Source organism: Euprymna scolopes, chromosome 5 (genome assembly GCF_053919585.1).
Source record: "Euprymna scolopes isolate OS-2025 chromosome 5, ASM5391958v1, whole genome shotgun sequence".
Classification (NCBI taxonomy): domain Eukaryota; kingdom Metazoa; phylum Mollusca; class Cephalopoda; order Sepiida; family Sepiolidae; genus Euprymna; species Euprymna scolopes.
Window position 1 is genome coordinate 146597327 of NC_136486.1, and position 23791 is coordinate 146621117.

Here is a 23791-nt window from a genome sequence, read left to right on the forward strand (position 1 = left end):
TTTTTTAAAAAATTTGTTCCACTTAAATATTTGATCTTTACTTCTTATAGGGATTCAAATCAAATTTTATAAAAGCTGACTTTGAAGTCAGATTTTGAAAAAAAGAGACCGACTCCTCAACCTTTATTTAAAAAAAAAAAAAAAAATTTTATCAAAATTTGATTCACACTATTTCATTTATTAAAACAATTCCGGATTTAAAATAATTATATAACAAAAAGAAAAAATACAAAAGACAGTTTTAAAAATTTATTAGACCAAAACTTTATTACAGCAATATAAGAAACAATGAAAATTGTCATTCCTCAGTGTTACTATCTTGTACTTTGTCCTGTGAACCTAATAAAAAAAACTGCCGCATGATATCTCAATTAAATAAAGGCTTAATACATGTACACAATCTTATGCTGCTCAATTTTAATAAAAAATAAACAAAACAAAAAACCTGTAGTTCTCGTGATACGAATCGGTTAGTAGCAGAAGACTGTGCAAACAAGTCACTCGTCAGATGACCAGCAGAAAATCCATATCAAGATCATGAATTTTTCTTATGTAAATGACTTGTTTATTTAGAACATCTGAAACCGTTCCTACGAAGTTAAATGAATGAGATAGCAACAGGTGTTTGACAAGAGTTTTACAGCTACTTAGATATATGCAACTATTGGCACGTGTTAAGATGTTGTTTTTTTTTTAATGATTTTAAAGTTTTGGTTTAATAAATGTTCATACCTATGGCACATTATAGGGTAAAAACACAAATTAATGTGCCTTTTTTTTTTTTTTTTTTTTTTTTTTAAATTAAAAACTATACATTTTCAATTTGCTATTCAATTTCACGAGAAAAACTTGGATTCTTAAAACTATTTTTGACATGAACACTAACAAAATATGTGGTTTTATTTATATATTTTTAAAAGAATTTTTTAATAAAAGTTTCCTGAAAGTGTTGATCAATTTACTTTCAAATAGATAATCTATAAAATTGATAACATTTTACTGTATCAAGGATTACTTGAGTTTTAAACAAAATAGTCCAAAAAAATTGTTTGGGACAAATCCAAACATTACCATATTATTATTATTAGTATGTAGGGTCTCACTGCGAAAATTTCCCTCAAATCTCTCTTACAGTGAGTGCAGGGGGTTGTAATTTAGGAAGGGGTGGGGGTTAAAGAAGCAATATTTCTAGAAAGTTGATCCACATTTCAGATTAAATGGATAACAAAAAAAAAAAAAAAAATCTCATCTAGAATAGATTATACACATAAAAAAAAACCCAAATTTAAAGACAATAGGGAATGCAATTTTCCTTAGATTGTTATAAAAATATAGAATATTTTGGAAATGACAACTATCATTTCCTGCATTATATTGGACCATATAATATAAAAAAAAATAGTTTGGACTCATTTCAACCAGTGGTTCATGGCTGTGAGACATGACCAATGAGGATGGGACAGGACATGACCAAATGAGGATGGGATCAGCAAGCAGTAGCTCAAAGTCTTTAACAATAACTGCCTCTGCCGCAGTTTGTATTATGAGCAAGCTATGTCCCAATTGTCATTTTCCAACATTTCAATTTTAAGTCTACGCCAACTATCCTGTTGGAATGATATCTGCTGGTTTTTATTAGCTCTGCTTCTTTGCTTCAATAATGGAATCATGATTGGCTAACTATCTCATGTGACATTGGTCAGGACCACCATATATTGGCTGCCATTATTCAGGATGTAGTGCAGGCCAGCAAAGAACCTGATCATATTAAACACCATTATAATAACAGCAGTGGCTCATACTGAGCCCTTTTAAGAAACTTTTAGGGGGGATCAAAAATAGCTATATTTGGGGGAAAATCTATTTTTTTAATTTATAACTTCAACTGCATATAAGATAACTTCCAGACATAGGTAAAGTATATATATTCAGAATTCATCATTTATAATTTATATTTTACATGAATAAAAATTAAGTGTAGACAAATCCACCTCTAGAAAAAGGTGGTTCAAATAAAAATGTCAAGTTAATCAAGAAAATAAACTTAAATCCAGCAAGTGCAAAGTGATATGAATCACAAGTTCAGATTGTATGATCAGATGCTTTATAAGCTGTACACAACTTTGTTGCAGTGTATTTTGATATAGATCGAATGCCTTCAATAATCAACAATGCATAGCTTCAATTTGAAGTCACTGTTACATTTCCTACTGAGTTGCTCCAGGTAGTTTTAAATATCCTTATTAGGCTCTAACCTTTCTTGGGAATATGATCCTAATTTCTTTTTAACATTTATTTTAATTTACTCAGCATTGTATATGGTTCCGTGCATGATTAAGTATAGAACACAAAAAGTTCTTGGAAACCTCAAACACTGATTCTGTGCAGTGCTGTTTAAACTTTTCTATATTGATTTCTGTGTAATATGATGTTTAGCTGCTAATGATCTCATAGGGTTTTCTATTTGCCAGAAGGGTCATTGAGCTTGTTTTCCATCATTTCAATGTGCCACCATTTTTCCTACAGAATTGACATAGTTCAAACACAAACCAGTCATTTTATTTGATGACCACTCTCGTCTTTCCATTATATTTATAAAGATGGTCATAATTAATAGCTTATTTTTTTTCTCTAACATCCTGTAATCCATATGGAATTGATAGAGCATTTTCAGACATCAGGATATGCGACTTATATGAACACAAGTGATGCAGTATTCATCTGAATAAGAAATTGATTGCTAAGTAATTCCACTTCTGGTTTGAAAAATCTCCAGGTCAAATGCAGATTTTCCCATTTTCATTTCATATCTATATAAAAGCCAAGTACGTCCAAGGATGGAATACTGTTGCCATATCTGGGCAGGAGCTGCTAAAAACAGCCTATCCTGCCTTGACAGAGTACAAAATAGACTTCGTGGCTTAGTGGGGGATGCCCTTTTCTCTACCCTGCAACCTCTCTCTCACAGAAAAGACGTTGCGAGCCTATCCTTGTTTTATCGTTATTTCCATGGCAGGTGCTCGTCTGAACTTCAATCTCTGGTCCCCCCCCCTCGCCAATTTTTCACAAAAAACACCCGTCTAGCTGAATCCACTGTGAAAAATTTCCCCCAGTCTATATCTGTGCCTAAATCAAAACGTGGATTCCATGAACAAAGCTTCTTTCTTAGAACCGCACGCCTGTGGAACTCTGTTCCGTCTGCCTGCCTGCCACAGGACTACAACTTGGATGTCTTCAAGTCCAATGTTAACAAATTCCTAATGAACCGCCTCCTTAAGTAAACACTTCATCAAATCTCCACACTAACATAATGTACTTGCAATAACCCTTATCCCTGAGTGGCTTCCGGGCCTTGATAAGTGGTGATCACTGTAAAAAAAAAAATCTCATTAAAAAGTACTGTATCTCTGCAACCGACCTGTCAATTTCGAATTTTGTCTGGACAAGCCACTTGAGTTTGGATCATTTTGACCAAGATCAGCTTTTATTATTTTTTATTTTTTTTTATTGCAAAATCAAGGATTTGCACGTTTTAGTTTCTGATTCAATGAGCATGCTAGATCTGATATTTTGTTTTTCCAACTAATTTCTTGGTGGCAAACATTGTTTCAGAGGAATGATACAGCACCGAAACATGTGGTCATCATTAGCTCTTTTCTTTGAGTGCAAGCATTGTACTAGTAGCATTACCATCTTTCCAGTAGAATATTAAGTTGTCAAATGACAGATCAAGGGGAAGTTTCTATACAATACAAGTTTTGGCTATCTTTTTTTTTTTTTTTTTTAATGCCTCTGCTTTTACTCTCCAAAACTGAACAGGCTGGAGGTCTTAATGAATGCCTGATGAGAAAAAGTTTGTTGATCGTTAAAAAATCAATTCTTTTCTGGACAAGGAAATAATGCATTTGTCTCATTTGCTGAGAAACATGCAATGTATAAATGAAACAGCTTTCAAGAATGATATTGCAGGAATATCTTTCTAGTCTTACAGCCGGTATTTGAGAAAATCGAAGGGCTCCATCAATGTAAAAGTAAACTAATTTGACTCCATGAATTGCATATTGTGCTGAAAGAAAAGCGAATTTCCTTAGAATAGTATTTATTTTAATGCATTCTTGTTGCCCATAGCTTTCAAGCAAGCCTTCACATATCATCATATGATCGTTTTCCCAAATTGGGTATAACTTATAAATTGCTATTCTGGACCTATTGGGCATCTATAAGAAATGTTTTTTCTATGAGTTTAAAAAATCTTATTTTGCTACAAATTCAACAATCTTCTGTACTCTTTTATCTATTTTAAACATGTGAATGAAATTTCAATAATGGTGTCGTAATATTCACTGAATATTTTCTCTAAAAAAAAAAAAAAATAAATAAAATAATAAATAAATAAAAAAAATAAAATAAAGCTCCCGGTAGTAAGTTTTAATTTCTTTAATATATAAATAAAATAAAACAGTATGTGTACGTGTGAAAATATTTAACCACTAAACTCTTGGTCACGTAACACTGAAATTAACAGGAAATAGTAATCAGATACCAAGGATGATTTATAATGAGTAAAATCTTTGTTTGGATGGATGAATAACATGTACAGAAATATGTTGGCAAGTTGAAATGCAAAATGTTTATTTCAACTTGCCAACATATTTCTATTACTTTTGCACATGAGTAAATTCATTTTTAGCTTGAAATGAGTTAATTTTAAATCTTTCTTATCTTTCTGTTGATAGCTCAAACAGTAGGGAATGGTATTGGTTTTGATACTAGCTTATGGCACCCAACCCATTTTTTTTTTTTTAATCATTACTATATATTAGGTACAATATAATAATCAATAGAGAATTAGCTATGTAATAATACAAAATCTGCATGAATTAAAATATTCATAAATGTATTTTATGACCAGGCAATATTCTTAAGCATTAGAAAATACAAGATTATATTTGGGTTAATACAGTTCAGTAAAAGGTCATAATTAAATTGTTTCTCAGTGAGAACATAACTCATAATCAACTTGCAAAACTAACTCACAAACTAAGACAATAAATTAACATTTGTATTTTGAATTTGTTTCAAAGTGTTTCTAAATTCAACTAATACTTTTATAATATAGATTAAGAAGACCCCCGCCCCTAAAAAAAAAAAAAAAAAAAAAAAAAAAAAAAAACTGGCTTAATTTTTATTTCAGGACAATTTACACCTACCAAATGGCAGATTATGGCCGATAAAAGTATGACACTTCAAACAATATAAACTATTAGACGTTAACACTGTCAAACGTAATAGTACAGTAGAACCCCGGGATACAGCATTAAAAATTAGTATATAATACACATGTATATAATCAAATAACATTATAAATTAACAGTGTAAGGCGGAGCAAATACCATAACTAGGGTCCGAAAAAACATTGTAACCTGGAGAGAGAGGGGAAAAAAAAAAAAAGCGTATCCTAGGGCCACCGTATTCCGGGGTTCTACTGTATATAGAAACTACAGAAAAGGTGTTTAAGAATTAATGACTTTCTTTAATAAAGAACACATTTTGGTTATATTCTATTTTGCATATATATATATATATATATATATATATACTATCATTTCAGCCCGGCGTTGCCGGGTATTTGGAGGTGTATGCTGAACAAAAAAAAAAAAAAAAGTCAATTTTTTTTTTTGATTTGACCCTTATTATGACTCCTTAACATTTATTGTTTTGGGCTCAAATCAAGTTAAGTTAGATCCATGTCCAACGAACCTATATCTAAAATTTCAAGTGTTTAGACAAAAAATTGTCGGAGGAGTTTGGTAGAGTTCTCAAAAGTCAAATCGTTGAACTTTGACCCCATAATCACCAAATTTCTGGCCGAAATTCGGTCACATCGATTTTCCCAAATCTCAGTACCCTGTATATCAAATTTCGAGTCTGTAGACTTAAAATTGACAGAGTTATTGTGTATGGAAATGTACACAGACACTTTCATATATATATATATATATATATATATATATATATAAACACCAAACTGGTAGAGTATTCAACAGGGAGTGAATGAGCATCTTTTAATGAACAAAATAAAAACATGTTCAATCCTATGATTCCATTAAAACCATAAACAAGCAAATCAGTGTAGAGTATCATGGTGTTTATTAAAGAGGCACAATCAAATGGATTGTGAGTTTCAATCAATCATCGTGTTTAAATGCTAACCAAATAAAATATAACCAGTAAAAAAAAAAAAAAAAAAAAAAAATTACACTTGAATATTTCAATCAACTGATGATGACTCAGAGAGACTTTGTGGTAGAATACAAAAAAAATCCTAACATGATTCAAGGAACTGTATATACCATATACTTGCAAGCTTGCTAATGAATAAGAATTTTAAAAAGAAGGATCTAATATCCAAATGAACTTTAATAAAAATTATTCGTTCTATCTTGCAACAGTGGTTGGATAAGCCTAAAGAAATAGATGTGCCTGAAATGAATGAATCAAATGATAATTATAATGCCAGAAAATTGGTATCAATTATCAAATAAGATTGTTGCAGTAATGTGATACAATGACTAATCATGTTAAATGAATTATAGAATAATTCATTTCAAGAGGCAACTTCTTAAAATTGATTCATGAAATATTGCCAAATGTTGTTCTTGGATGATTTAATTAGAAATGTCATGTTTGGTTGTGAGTGTCAATCCAAATTCTCTTGGCTCATGTTTTGAAATGTCTTAAAGGCAACTGGTGCACAACGGTCAAAAAGATGAGTCACCAGCATCTAACTGAACTGACAATTTTCACCTTCTGCCATGGAAACTTTCAAAGGTTAAACCTCTCAGCTTGCTTGCTGCACTTGAAGGAGCAAGAGTTAGCGGTGGAGATTTAAGGACAGATTCTTTCAGTTGGTAAAGACAGTTTTAGTTTCAGGCTAACCACATGTAAAGCCAGGGTGTTGGTTGATGATACAATAAAGCATATATTCTTAAAGAAAAAACTGTCAATTTTATATACAGCCATTTTTTCAGCTTGTAGACTCACCTGCCGGACACAAAAATTAAAGGCCCTATCCTCAAACTAAGAAAATGCTTTCTGACAAAAAGAGAAATGTTGATCAGACATTTACACAAAGTTCAGATCAGCAGCATCAACACCAATTTTGTAGATTTTTAGAAACAATGTGGGTGCAACACTATTGACAGAACAACTGGTCAGAACTCATGTGAAACTCAAGTCACCAGATTCAAACTGACTTTAATGGCTAATATCCTTATCCCAACGAAGGCCATGATTAGTTCTGAGACCAGAACAATAATATCATGTCTGCAAGTTACAACAAAAGGATATATCTGCAACATTATTGTATCACAATTGGTGACTTACTACCTAGGATTCCACCCCGGGTCACAATCATGGTTTAGCAAAATTGTGTAAAAGTGTATTGAAGGAAACAAAAACTACCAGAAGATAATCAAGTTCTTTGATATAAAATAAAGGATCAGTTTAATATGAAAATGTTATGATGCAAGAACTGCAAGATACCGTGCAAGATTTCATAAGAGCAAAGTGCACTGAAAACATGGGACTTCATATAATCTCAATGTAGGCTGCTGCCTTCTTGCAGCATCTAGGCATAATAATTATCCTATGTGAGTCTTTACCTACAAGAGCGTATTCATCTTTGTAAAGGTTTTAAAGTATTGTTCACTGAACAAAAATCGTGACCCAATGCAGAAAAATTAAAGTGAGATAATTGTTAAACAGTGCTTCATCGACCAATTTTATCAAGATCATTTGTAAGGAGTTAAACAGTTGCTAGCAACACTTGTTTTAGTCTCATGTTCTGAGACAACATTGATTGGCAAGAACGTGGTTTGAACAGCCCAAAAAATTTGTAGTTTCTCACCGTTTACAATTCATTTGAGGTTGAGAATCTCAAGAAATAGTACATGATAATAATAATATTCAAGAACAGATAGAAAATAATGTTAAGTTAAACTTAAAAGTGGACAAGCAAGCATGAAAATGAGCAAGTCTAAAATATGAGATTAAGGAAGTTTGAATGACATCAGATGAACTGTTCCAGCACACAATTTCTGCTGTGCCAGGACCATCTCAAGATTCATGATTCTCCTTTGACCTAGCGCCATCACAATGTTATCTTTTCAAAGGAAGCATAATAAAATTTCTATAATCATTTTTGATGCAGAATTTGTGTTTCATACCAAGTATCAGAGAATAATCAACTAATACAAATTAATTAAGATGTACATGTTTTCATTTTTTTCTTTTAAATAAAAAAAAAAAGGGGGGGGTCTATGGTCCATAATGAATGTTTCTGAGTTGTGTGTGTGCGTGTATATATATATATATATATATATATATATATATATATATACACACACACACACACACACACACACACACATTTTAATTGGATTTAATCTTAGAAATGATCTAAAAGCTGTATTGAAAAAAAAAGAAAAAAAGATCCCAAATGATAGCGATGACATGAAAATGAGTATTCCTAGTTACAGAGGATAGATATATAGTTACCATTTATCTGAAAACATTGAACTGACAATACAAATAAGAACATCAATATCAGGAAAATGAAAAATTACTCTTAGAATATTCCAGACTGATGGTCTCCTCATTGCACATTTTCTCTCGGTTTGTGACAACTTTTTCATTTGGTGAAATCAGTAAACTGAAAGGTATTAAGTTCCTCAAACAATTAGAAGCAGCAACTCCCCCCAAAAGCCCAACTTTTCCTTACTGCGCTAAAGGTGATGGCAACATGATAGTATAAGAACAATCTAGTTAACAGGGCTCTGGTGAAAATTCAGAGAGAGAGACAACATTAGAATCCATCATTCTCTGATTTTTCATCACTGCATATTGCAACCCCAAAGATTGTCAGACACAGAACCGCAAATTTAGATATAACCATCTTACTTCTATACATGTCCAACCGCATTCCTTTTGTATTCTGGGCCAAACCTTCTCTTCACTTTGTATGTAATCACTGGTTCTTATTGTTCTGAATGTTGGTGATAGAAATTGCAATCTTGCAAATATAAATAGCTATGACTAACAAAGGATTTTATGGAAACCAAATCTCCAGAGAATGTTTCACCCCACACTCTTCCAGAGTTTATTTGCAAATGAGCACCTAAGAATCTTAAGACAAAGATACTAGATAATCCAAACTCTCAATAACTGAAATACACACTGCATTAGAATTCCTCCAAAACATTAAATGCTCATGTAAGAACAATTATGCTCTAGTTGCACTGCACCAATGAGGACTTCCTTGCAACATCCATTGCAATGAAGATGAAATGCCCAAATGAAATTTAATATTGAATGAACATGCTCCTCGTTAATCTACTGAATCAATTTGATGATATTGCAGTACATAAAGAATTAGATCGAATAATTGTATTTATGAACATGGAAGAATTTTGAATTATAAAAGCTGTTCAGTAAATTACTATAAAATATAGACAAATTTTTTTTACATAACTTTATAGGACCCCTCCCCCTGATCATAATAAACATGGTTTGCAAAATGGTCTTTTCAAGTTAGCAAAATTACACAAATTTGACAATCTACCAAAATTCTGATAAATCATTTTATTTTGCAAATGCAAAAATTCTATCACAAGACCTACTTTTATTTTGAAGAATTCATTCCTAACAACATTATCAAAGAATGTAGCTGGCAATGCAAAAACTTATTGAACAATTATTTTCTAAATAGTGAAAATATAAAAGACAATCTGTTACTTTTTGCAAATATAAAATCATGAATCCATTATAAAATTCTTAAAAGAAAATGTTAAGATAATCTAGTAACTCTACATTAATATGACCCTCGAATTCATTTCACAGAAAACTTTTCTGAAATATAAAATCTAAAAACGGCAAAATCCAAGTATATATTAAAAACAACAAATCTAGATTCTGCTTTATCGTCTCCAATTCATTATCACATGAAAAAACTTTTGTTGGACTTCATCAAAATATATTTGGATAAAATTATATTGATTTAAATTATGCACAAACAATTATATACATTGTTTGAAAAAAAGATACCCCAGATTAAAATATTTTCATCTAAATTGAACATTCTTACTCAAAACATTCAATGGATATCAAATATTCAAGTGAAAATAGCATGAAACTAAACTTAAAAGAAACCAACTGGTAAAAATTGATTTAATCTAAAGAATTGTTAGAGGATCACATTTTCAAAGGTTTTTTATACTAAAAGTATAAACAGTTTGAATTAAGAATTACATTTGTAGCCCAATGAATTTTAAATGGACAAAATAAAAATAAAAAAAAGTTTTGTTCATGATAAAGTTTTTTTACTCATTATGAACATGTACTCCAAGTTGATGTGAGATTGTTTTATAATTTAAAAACTCAGCTAAGTGCAATTGCTATATACTTCTGAAGTTAATTTTGCCATCAATAAAGTTAGCACACAAAATATCAATCTGATTACTAGTCACAATATTTGTATACTTTTTTTTAAAGAAATGTAATGGGTAAATATCAGAAACAAATGTTTTGAAATAGATAAAAGAAATTTCATAAGATCAATATGTATACAGTGAAACCCAATTCATATGAAAAGTGATAAACATTTTTTGTTGAATGTTTATAAATATAAGCAGAACAGTATTTGACTGGACCTATTAGAAATATACAAGTAAAAACATTGAGATTTTATTTCTAATTCCTGTTAAATACAACATTAGTTTCTTGCAGATTTCAGCAATTCAGAAAAATCTATATTCAAAATTTCAATTATCTTCTAGTCAATGCATTTTAGTTTAAAAATATTCTAAGTGAAGCGTTTTTTACAAAAACAAATTAATCGTATACAGAAATTTTATAGAAAAACCTTTAATATAGTTTAAAAATATCCTTGAAATATTAAAGCCCTACACAAATCACATGAATGCTCCCAGAAAGATATATTTTTTGTTATGCTTACTATTAAACATGAATAAGAAAAAAATGTATAGAAAATAAACAAAAATACATTTAAACAATAGTAGCAATGTAAAAGGTCCGTTAAAATTATGCCCAAGCCAAAATGAGCATAAAAATAACTACACTGAGGGGAAATGTTTTTATATTAAATGTAGATAATTACTGAGATTTGCAAAAATAACAAAAATATAGAATTATTATATACATTAAAAAAAAAAAAAAAAAAACTTTCGAATTTTTTTTTTTTTTTTTTTAAATCTGATTAAAAATTACTAATTAGAATCAGAAAATAAAATATTTTATTTCTGAATACTTAGCAAATCTCAGAAATCATGACATTTTTATTTTTTCTTAAAAGGAGAATGGGTGGGGCAAACAACAAGAGTAAACAATTCAACAACTAGAGAAATAATGACGAAAAATGTCTTTTCTAGTGAAGAACTGTTTATTAGCAAGAAATAGTTTTCATTAAATCTGCACAAAATCCAGTGCAACATTTTAAATTGAAAATCTGAAAGAAAGAAAATATATAACAAGAAAAAAACAAAAAAAACAAAACAAAAAGTGTTGACCAGAGAAGGAGTCATCATCCAATGTTGATAACGGCCATGCTGAAAAATGATAGTGACAATCTTTCACTCACAACTGATACTCGTCCTAACATACAGCTGATACTCGTCCTAACATACAGCTGATACTCGTCCTAACATACAGCTGATACTCGTCCTAACACACAGCTGATTACTCAGTTACCAACTGGGTGAAATTAAAAGATGTTTTTTTTTTTTTTTTAGCTTGTCAAGTGCAATCTTTTTAAAATAAGATCACATCAGTACTGAACATTTTTCTTATTTTAAAATCCAAAATTGATAAAACACCTTTTATATTTTTATAGACTTAATCATGGAATCTATGGCTGACTGGAAGGCTTAAATATCATTTGCTTCCATTTCTTGGGTATAAACTTACTTTGTAAATACTAAGAAAATTAATATTTAAAATTTACATTTGTCAATTAGAATTATGAAAGCAAAGAAAAATACAAAAAGTAATGACAAGGTTCCAATAAATATAAAAGATTTTTAACAGTAATCCTTGGTTCAAAAATACAATAGGGGCACAATAAAAAAAATTAGATAAATGTCAAGTATTATTTCTTTTTTCCTGAATAAAAAAGAAAAAAAATACCATTTTCTTTGATTCAGGAACAAAAAAAATATTACTTGACATTTGTGTATTTACTTTGATTCTAGCTAAAAATTACTTTCTAATTTACATTCTAACATCAAAATAATTTTGAATTTCACATTGCCACACAATCATTTTAATAAATTTAATCCAGTCTGTCAGTGATCTATTTTTAACTATGTGAAATTTTAAAGACATACTTTATGCTATTAACCTGTCAATTAAAATTTATTATAGATAAAAAGGATAGTTTTTTGTTCCTAAAGCAAATAAAATGTTTTTGAATGTCCCCATTATATTACTGAACACAGCAGGACATAATATTCGGAATTATCACTTTTTTTTTTTTTTTTAACCTAAATTCTTTTTTCTTAGAGATGGTAAACACAGATTCCAACAACAAAAGGATTCAGTTTAAAGCAGGTAAAGACGATTTTTAAATATTTCTATTTTTTACAATAATTTAAACTACAAATATTAGTTATATTTAAAATGTAAACTTGGCAAAAATTTTCAAGGTTTTTTTTTTTTTTTTATAAATCTAGGCTTATAAAACTGAAATTTAGATTATTCAACCAGTTGTGACTGAATAAAAAGTTAGTTCTTAGCAGTCATTCCCGAATTTACAGAAAAAGAGCTTGGTTCAATCATACAAAATTTTATAAGCCTTTCATACACAAATAACAGACATTCAAAATTATGTCTTGCTAATTTTTTTTTTTTTTTTTTAAATGATTATCTTTTAAAAATTATATATAAGTAGGTTCATTAAAAATATTTTTTCAAGTAAATTTCCCCAGAAATCTTTTTTCAGGAGAAGAGTAACATTAGGATTTAAATGAAACAGCAACATTTGCTAAAATCTTGACAATGTTTATAAAAGATTAACTGAATAAACAAATTTGTTCAATTTACAAAACGGAAAATTGAGAAAAAAAAATTAAAAATAAAATTAAAATTTTCCAAAACAGTTAAAAAGATATTAAATGTCATTTGTGTAATAATCTAAAATTTCTGACAAACAGTAGTTGAAAGCAGATCTGAGAAGGAAATTTACTTAAATAATGAACCTTCATCTTTTTAAAAATCTCTTTTGTTTTTAATTAGAAAGGATTAGTAATAGCATAAACTACTAAATTAAATTTATTCTGTAATAATGAAAAAAATTTTTTTTTTTCATAAAGGAGTGGGGAGAAGAAAATACTAATTACAATAGTTATATCAATAGATGATATCTCCCATTAATTTTTTTCAAGAATTTAATCCTTAAAAATCGCAATAAAATTTATTTTGAATGCAAAATTAAAATTCATTAAGTTCAAGAAAATTATAACTATATATTGGCCCATTTTAGATAAAACTATTCAGAAATTCACATTTTAATTATTTTTGCATTGTTTTTTTTTTTTTATTCAAACTATTATCCTCACCATTGTATCGTACAAATATTTTTCAACTGCTTTTGGTCGATGTGTGATCAGCTATGTTCAGTGATATGTTACAGGTGAGTGAATGTTGAGCTCCCACTGTCTTTCTGAGTATGCTATGGTTTGGTAGATTTGTAGTGTGTGCATTGATAACAGAAGTAGTTCTGACTCCCTTCTATCGAGGCTAAAGTCAACTCAATGTTGCGACCACATACAGTGATATTGACAAAGCTGTTTATCCAAACAGATGTACACACATCTCCATTGAAGGTAAACAAAAAAAAGGCAGATGGAGAAAGACTGCCAATGACATAATCAACGATGACATCAAACAATGGCACATTGAAATCAATATAAATAAGTTTCATGGAGAAAGTCACTTCATGCTGCTATAGCCCATGTGCAACCCACATGTGGAAAAAGCATTAAACAGTGTCCTATAACCTTCTAAAAGCATTTTCTTTTTTAAATCTGTGGTTATGTATTTAGTGTCCTTTTTATGTACTGCATAAGCTGATGTTTCTTATATACTTAAATGTGATGAAGAATCATGTTTTTTAATTCATGAACATTGATGCAAAATGTGACATGAGCAGTTGCACAGAGCTTGTGATGAATGCTCTTATAAATCATTGCATTTTTAATAATATAAAAAAGATTCCACCGTAAACGAACAATGCAGCTGAAGGTCAAAAGGGCACATTGTGCTAAAATGATGTTGAAATCTAAAATAGCAAAGTTGGCAATAAAAGAATGAGAATAACTTTCCATCCCCATCATATCATTCATTGGCCTTTTGGCTAGGAACAAAGTGTAGTATCTGTTCAGATCCTATCTTTTGTCTATTTTGTTCTCAGTCAGTGAAGAATGAAATTCTACCAGATTTCTACAATTTTTATTTTTGTTCCAACCCAGAGTACTCATATTTTGGGAAGTTGGATTTTCTCTACATTAAAATCTATCTTATGTTTAACTTTGCCTACATGGGGAGATAAGTAAGTAGGAAGCTCTACCCAAATTCCACTATATGTAAGAAAAAAAGTATTAGTTGAAAATTACTCAAATATTTTGATAAACATTTTTTTATTGTTATAATTAAAATATAACTTGAATTACTCAGTCATTGACATTCATACGCAAACAAACACGCAATTCCAACAAACACAGACAATAAATAAAACAATCTAAATAGCATTGAAGACAAACTCGAAAAAATCAAAACGCAAAAAGCCTGATGTCAGACTGTTTTATGAATTCAAAGTACAGTGTCTTCCTCCTCACTTTCAAAATAATTTTTTTTTTTTTTTTTTTGAGAAGAAATCCCTTTTTTTATAAAAATTAAAATGTGTGAAATCTCTACAGTTAGAGGCAGAAATACAATGACACCGGAGAATTAAATTTTTCCAAAATGAAAATCATTAATTCAAAAGAAGCCTATGATACAATGTTGATGCATAAATAAAAGATATTTTTACCCCCATCCCTCAAAAACACTTGACATTTGAACAGGAGTTGCATACTTGTTAACAGGTGGAGAGAAAAAAAATGGATCAGTCACATTTAGAAATCTTATTATAATGGATATTTAGTGTCTATAATTAAAATTGTGCTTATTTTACAAGTACTTCCACAGAATGTGCTCTGACAAGCTAACTGCACTTGCACCCTGCCCTCAATATAAATACTAGTATTGGGATGATTAATCGGAAAAATCTTAACTTTTTGGGATATTGGAATCAGGAAAATGCACACATTACATGTTTTCTGATGCTAAAAATGATTCCTTTAATTATCTTTTGATTTTGTTTAAAATAAAATCTTTCAATGATGATAGTAATAATAAAATAGTAATTTTAAACTACCAGTAAAGCTAAATTCTATAGATCACACCCCTCCCCCTATGTCACAAGTGTGCTTCTACATTTATGGTAATTGTTGAAAAAAGTTGACAGTTAAATATTTAGAGATTTATAAAGAATCAGATGTGGAAATTTAGTATGGAATTGGTAATTGTATCGGAATCTGAAAAATATTGGAATCGTCTGATCACTAGCAAATACTTCCATGACCAACAGCAAAATCATATCCCTTCATTGGAGAGGTTCCTATAGCTTTTTAGTTTGGAATCACCTCCCTGCTCTTCACTGTATCAACATGCAGAAGCTTAAATATAATATGGAAAAACATCTACAGCAAAACTCCGCACTATAAATCTAGTTCCTAATAACAGTAAACCTTAAATCTCAATGGTAATATACTGTGGGGATGGGGGTGGGATAAAATAAAATAAAGACCCACAATGCCTCTAAATTGTGTAACATTTTACTTTTAAATTACAATGATAAAGAAATAATACTTTATATATACATCACTCACCATATCTATTTTCTTTTAATACCAAATATATATATATATATACACACACACATGACAAAACAATGGTTTACAGAGTGAGTGGGATGATTAATTCAGATAAGTTGTAAAAACTGAAATCTACACATATGAAGCACTGAGTGGCCTGCTAGTACTAAATAATTTCTGAGTATTATTGTTTTCTAATTTTTTGGTTATATTTTAATACAATAAAAATAATTTTTTGGATAAATCTTTAAGGAAAAAAAAAATGATACTTTTTATTTAATTTATTGAGACTTAAAAGCGAGCTTTAAATTTACTAGCATACGTGTGCCCTCTGATCACATATTTGATAGGATATATAAAATGAAAATTAACTTTACTTTTAAGCTATAACATGAACTTGAAAACTGGGTTAGAACAATTATCCATGTAAATTCTCCTGGATTGATGGTGGGGATCATATTAATCTTTTAAAGAGGATTAGTTAAATTGCACAAAATTGAATTTCCTGCCCTTCCCACTCAACTACAAAAAGAATTAGAACCTTTTTATAACTATAGCTGACTTTTCACTCAAGAGTTTCTGATTGATAGTAGCATAGCGGTTACAGATGTGGGCTTGGTGTGTCAGGTTAGAGGTCAGTAAGGGCTACTGAATCACTTTCAATAAACAGAGCCAAGAGTGAAAAGATTAAAAAAATACCAACGTCTGATGTACGACATGAAAAGAAACTGGAATGATGGAAATCTTTCAGTAATTATAGGAGCAACCAGACCCATGAAAAAGAATTTTAAAAACTATCTGGCAAATATACTCAGAGAACCATGTGCAAGAGAAATACAAACAATTGCATTCAAAGGGATGGTTATAATCTTAAAATCTCTTAGCATTTGTCAGGTTGTCCCCCACCCCCCCAAAAAGGGGGAGGGGGCTTATAAATACACATATCCTCCCTCCAGTTATAAACCAAATTCTCAAACCTTGGTTGTGCAAATAATCTACAAAGAAATCTGAAATAGCACTAGTTTCTCTCTGCTTATCCTGGTATTATTTCCAGACATCCTGAATTTCAGCAATATCAGTGTGGTTGTGACTACACAACCCTTGCTACACCATAGACTCCTTGTACAGGCAACATTACTGGAGGTGGTGGTTCTTTATATGTTTTAAAGGGTTCCTTGAACAAGATCCCCCTACCCAATTCAAATATGTAAAACAGACAAGGATAAATTAGATTTGCTCCTGTAACAATTTTTTTTAAATACCCCCCCCACACACACACACACAATATATGTGTATAGAGATTTCATAATCAAAAGATAATTCCAACTTCCATTCTGTAAAAATATATTAAAATTAAAAAAATCTGTATAAATCCATACAAAAATAAATCTATGAAAATAATTCTTTAATTCATTGGAATCGCACATACAAATATTGCATATATTTAATACAGTAAATTGTAAACTATACGAGATAGATATCTGGTATCTCAGGTGTTGTTTCGTACTTCTGCCAACCAATGTAGAGAATCACTCCTATATAACAAAGATTTATAAACCTCTTGCTCAATGTAACTCTTCCAATAGCGTCCTGCATTGGGAAACTGTCCTACAAGCCTTTCATATGTGTTCCGTGCATCTCCAATCATTTTCATCTGAAAAGAAACAAAAATTGCATTTAACTATAGACATCGCAAAATAAACATTAATCTATTACAATTAGACTTTCGGTTATAGTCAGTTAACATACTTCCTATCTTACGGTGTAGCGCTATCGAAGCGGTGACAAAGCAAATCAGTTCCTTCACTTATTTCTTGTTTTTCTGATCTTTCTTTTCTTTAAATCATTGGAAATTTTTTCCGGTCTTATTTTAATAAGTTTATTTAAAGAATTACTGAAAATACTTTAAAATATTTTAAAACTATTTTGGGAATACCATGTATTAAATACGTTTTTTTTTTTTTTTTTAAATGAAATTTTATTATTTTAATTTCAATAATTTTATTTTTATACTTTCATACATATAAGTTAAAAAACAAACAAAAAAATTAAAAAAAAAAAAAAAGACTTAATTTCATAAACATTTCTTATAAAATTTAAAATAAAATAAAAACTATTTTTTAAATTGCAAGTGCAAATAAAGACTAATTATATTATTTTTACCTGTATAATTTTATTCATTTTTATTGTATATTTTTCAATAATGTCCTTATATTTTATTTCAATAAATCGCTTGACATTAAAAATACTGAAGAACAATAAAAGTGAAGGAACTGATTTGCCTTGTTACCGTTTCCGCTATGCGGGAAGTTAGGAAGTATATACGCCACTATAATCAGACTTTTTGTTTTAAATGATTCAAAACTAAAAATTATGTAAAATAATCACAATTATAAAGCTAAGATAAAACTAAATTTCATTAAAATTCCTAAGCAAAAACCAGATTCATGTCTACTTTTACTAAATTTGTCAATTTAGCTGGAAATCGACTATAAATGAAAATCAGATAAAACACTAAAAATGTTTACGTCCTAATTCAATAGGAAAAAGCATAAGTAGATTAAATACAATATTGACTATTATGTTTGGAATTTTAGACAAGGGTTGATGATTTGGATTATTCAGACTATGCTTATCTTGGGTGTTATTCTCATGTTTCAACAGAACTTCCGATCTTCTTCAGATGTATCTTGTCGAACTTGGGAAATTATCTGTACAGAATTTCAAATCGAACACTATTTTATTCATGGAGATAGTCCGCTCTAATTTTGTCAGCTATAATCCGGTAAAAGTCTTAATTCGTAACTATATACTTAGCATCACCTTCAAAAATTCAGTATAGATTCAAAGATTATAGAGTTGGATAATATAAACATTGAAGAAGACTGGATAACACCATAGATGGAATAATTCAATTGATACAAAGATGAGAATAGTAGTCCAAATAATACAAAATATGAACCCCAATTTCAAAAAATCCTAAACACAAAAGAACAGTTATGATTGAAAAATTACTCTAAAAAACTAATGAAATCAATACTATTCAATATATTTAAATCCAGGCATTTAAGATAATAAAAGCAAAGATTATAGAAAAAGCCAACTAACCAAAATTTTAGCATTTCAAAAGGTATAATCTCATATAGAAGAATAAGAAATCAGAAAAAGTTGTTTTAAATCAATATGAAGTAAAAAAAAAAAAAAAAAAAAAAAAAGTTTTTTTTAAACATATTCGATAAATTGTGCACATGACCTTCCATAGAATTTATTACACTGCAATAAAGACTAATGTGTATTTATTTGTATGTAAATATAAGTCTCTCCAGTAATATGCAAGTTAGCAAGTAAAATACATTCTCTTTTAAGTCCCCAGATGAAATCATTTCAAGGACTTAGAAGAGAAAAAGCAAGCCAGACAACTGCTACCCAAAATTAATTAAGAAATTTCTCACCCCAAGAAGGAACAAAAAAAAAAAAAAATAAATAAAAAAATAAAAATACTAACAATTATTTGAAAAATGAAATTACTAACAATTCTATGAATTTTAATGAATCAAATCAAACATTTTATTAGTTTGTTTTAACACAAAAGTTGTAATCTTAAGATTGATGAAAATATTAAAAAAAAATGAAATTTATTTTTGTCATATTTATAAAATTTACAAAATTTTAGAAAAGATCAACTTTTCTAAAGAGAAAAAATCAGAAAGACAGCCATAAATGTAACCATGTTAGCAGTAGCTAAAAATCTGTAAAACTTGTAAAAATCTTATCGACAATCTGATAAATCTTACTTGCTAGGACTTTAGACATGTTATTTTTAGTGCATATTTATGTAGGTCATGTTTTAGCTCACTTCAACTATGTCACATACAGTCTCTGTGAAGACTTAGCGAACTGTTTTTTTTTCTCTCCAATGTAGGGGCTCGACCATGACAGACAGTTTGCCTCATGTCACCTCTTCCTAAAATACTGCCATTCATAGTTCTTTTTAATATTTATGCTGAAAAAGCTTTTCACACATTCTGTTACAAATTATTCTTCTCGTTTACATGGCAAAGCTATGACAGCTGGTACATTTAATGAAGCAAAACTTTCTTTACTTCCTGTTCAGTATTAATTTGACACGGTCTCTGGAGTCAGGGCTGATTTAGCATCACGACAAAGAAAATGTAACCATGAATGTTTATTGATATATATATATATATATATATATATATATATATATATATATATATATATATATATATATATATATATATATATATATATAAAAAGAAAAGAATGAATGATTATAAAAGTATAAAAACAAAATAGTTACCTGAGCATCTCTGATGAGAACACTCCATGCTTCTGTATCGTATGGATAAGCAGATATCCTCTTTTCAGCCTTTTTAACCTTGTCAGGTATGTAGCCTATTTCCTGTAAAATAAAATGATGTGATATGATACAGAAATGAAAGACAAAAGTACTTGAAAATTCTTTTAAAATATATAAAGCTTTTGAAGCACATCAAAGTCTAAATTGATGAAAGAATACATGAAATAAATTTTAATGCAATTTGAGATTTCATTTTCCATATATTTATACTGTCATTATTTAAATCTTGGATTACAAAGTTAATAAGTATAAAGGAAGACTCCAACTCAGACCCTTAAGGTTAAAAAAAAAAAACTCCCTCAAACTTGGACCCTTAAGATTAAAAAAAAAAAACTAACGTCTCAAAATTTTCAGTAAATATCCGAAACAGAATGAAAAGAAAAAAAAAAAAAACTCTTAGCATTTTTACAATTTCTAGTGTGCTAATGAATCATGTCTGAGCTGTTGAAATGAATCTTATATTAAGAGATAAAGTTGCATGCACTTTTGGGTTTTTTTTTGTTTTTCTTTTAAAGAGGTAACAATGTTTAGGCTAGTTTGAAGTAATTGCATCTACCACTAGTCTCTCGCTCCTAGACAAGGTTCAAAAGAGAGTTGCCATTCTGATAGGTCCTGAACTGTCATCTAAACTTCAGCTCCTGTCCCATCGACAAAATGTTGCATCCCTCTGCCTTTTCTACAAGTACTTTAATGGTGAATGCTCTGACGAACTGCAAGCACTTGTACCCCCCACCGACATAAATCCCCCCGACAAGCAGCTAAATCCCACCCCTTCACAGTAAAGATCCCTAGATGTAAGAGAGCCTTCTACTCCAGTAGTTTCTTCCCCAGGACAGCTAGACTTTGGAATTCCCTGCCGGGTACCTGCTTCTGACTGTACTGACATGCAGAAGTTCAAGTGCAACGTGAACCGACATCTTGCTGTTCAACTCCCTATACAGTACCCCTGATATCTATGTCCCTGATAGTAGCCCCCTACAACAAAGTGGCAATATGCCTTGTTTGAGGTGAAAATGTAATAAACAAAATAAAAAATTAAAATTATTGCTTGCTTTTATTAATTTTCATTTATCACAAGATGATATGATACATTTGTAAGTTTTTTTGTTTGTTTTTTTTAAATCTGTTTGAACCCTAATTTTTAGTTAAATTAACTTCTGGACTAATAACATGCAAGACAGAAAATTTTATAATTTTGAAGTCATAATTCAATGACTGAATTGAGCTCCTTACAATTTGGTATGATTGCTTAGGCTTCACAAATATCTATATGACCACACAAGTTTTTAGACATGAAAACAATTTGAAATACCTAGTGACAGTATAAAAACAAACCATGAAAGCTAAAAAAAATAAAATATCACTGCCAAATGTAAAACCCCAGTCACATTCATATGTTCTTGCAGAGCCTGAAATGTAGGTGCTGCATAAAATTTGTTGTTTAGGAGGCTAAAATTATGCCTATCTCATTAAATCCAACCAGTGAAATATTTCTGTATGACAAGGTAGCTTTATACAACAGTTTTACACTAAGTATTTCAGACATCCTGATAAACAATGTCACTTGTCATGTGCAACTGGGATTTGAAATACCAAAATATTCCATAGATTGAATGAAAAATACTGGAGCAACAAAATTTACACACACTCACCATTTCAAGAAATGTGAAATCGAAAAAAGCATAGTCAACAAATTAAAAATTTTCAGGATGTCTGCACTATAGAAAATAATTACTTGTAACTTTGACCTAAAAAGACAATCACCAGTTGTTTGTCAAAGCATGCTGCAGGATTGCTGGAACATGGCAGTAACGGCTGTGGGGCCTGATAGAGCTATGTGAGAGTGTACCTGTGTATACAGATGTACATGTTTAAGTTTACACATACATGCCTTAAATAAGTTTACAGACTTTTTTTAATGAGCATCTTTATTGACAGTACACACATGAACCCTTAGTCCCTTCAAAGTAATCTCCTCCAGCTGCAACACACTTGTACCGTTGTAACAACTTCCGAAATGGAAATCCTCTTGTGTGAGCGTGTCAATGACTCATCACAGCCTCTTTCATCTCAATTGTCTCAAAACAACAGTCTTTAAGGTTTTCCTTGAGCTTAGAGAATAACCAAAATTCACAGGGGGGGGGGGGGTCTGGACTATAGGGAGGGTGAGGTCATGAAAACGTCTTTCTTTCTGATCTTCTGAGCACCCTTGGGACAAATTTTACGCAAATCTTCCACATCTTCAGTTCCTCGTGAATAATTGTGTGTACAATTCCTACACTGACATCAAACTGTGCACTTATTGTTTCTATAGACACATGACGGTCCTTATCCATGAAATTCTTTATTTGGCCAATCAACTCTGGTGTTCTGACTTCCTTACTCCTCCCACACCTCTCATTATCCTTTACAGACTCCCTGCCTTCCTTGAATCTCTTATGTCACTCAAAAACTGATGCTTGATTCATGCAAGATGATTTAAAAACAGTCTGAAGCATACCATACATTTCTGCTGCATTTTTTCGAAGTTTAAAACAGAATTTTATTGCATATCGTTCTAAAATATCCTCACATTGCATTTTTGAAATTCACTAGCTGTCACAATTAGTAAGGTGTATTCCAACAATTCCTGTTGTAGCTGTTCATTTGAACCTGAAATCATAAAAATTCATCATCTCGTAAGATATATAGCAATAACTTACTAAATTTTCAAGAGTCTACAATTTTAAATGTCTGTAAAAAAAAAAAAAAAAAGTCTGGAAACTTATTGAAGGCACATTGTATATACATTGTCCACAACAAAACGGAACTGATCTTTCTAACTTTCTTTCACATCAGTATATTGTCAAACTACTCCCTCCATTATTTGAACTCTTATCCTCACTTTTAGTCAATCTGCCACCTACCCTTATCACTTCTCCTAAATTGACTTACCAAATAATTTAGCTCATTTTTCGTTTATTTATATTCTATTTTAATAATTTCCTTGATTTTGTTAATTCATTTTTTCATCAAATATAAAACTCCATTATTTTTAGCCATTTTCTTGGCTTTACGCTCCCATACTTAGCTCTTCATCACATTACATCACATAGTTCTTAGGTACAGACAGTAAACTCCCATTGGTCACTATATATTTATAAAGATTTGTATGTTCCTCATAATTCATTATTAGTCTTATTGACTCGGGGTGAAACTTATTTCTTAAGCTAACAAACTAGTCTTATTGCACATTCTGAAAGCACTAGTAATTGAATTTTCACTGTATAGCATTACCAACATATGTGTGTGTGTGGATTTGCCTGCAGATTTCGACTTGTGAGGTTCACACAACAATTAAGTTGTCTGAAATTCACACAAAAGGTTTATAGTGGTGAATGCTTGATAATCTCAGTCAGTGCAATTGAATGCCATGAACAAG

The 23791-nt window shown here is 30.2% G+C and overlaps 1 protein-coding gene across 1 annotated transcript in view; it reads right to left on the reverse strand.

Annotated features, from left to right (window-relative positions):
- Positions 1-23791, reverse strand: part of LOC145277008 (cleavage stimulation factor subunit 3-like) — a 220897-nt gene that overhangs the window by 166020 nt on the left and 31086 nt on the right. Inside the window, exons 2-3 of the mRNA XM_080128604.1 lie at positions 20311-20412; positions 17548-17643 (exon numbers count right to left, since the gene is read on the reverse strand). Coding sequence (XP_079984730.1) covers positions 17548-17643; positions 20311-20412 — 198 coding nt within the window. The remainder of the gene's footprint in view (positions 1-17547; positions 17644-20310; positions 20413-23791) is intronic.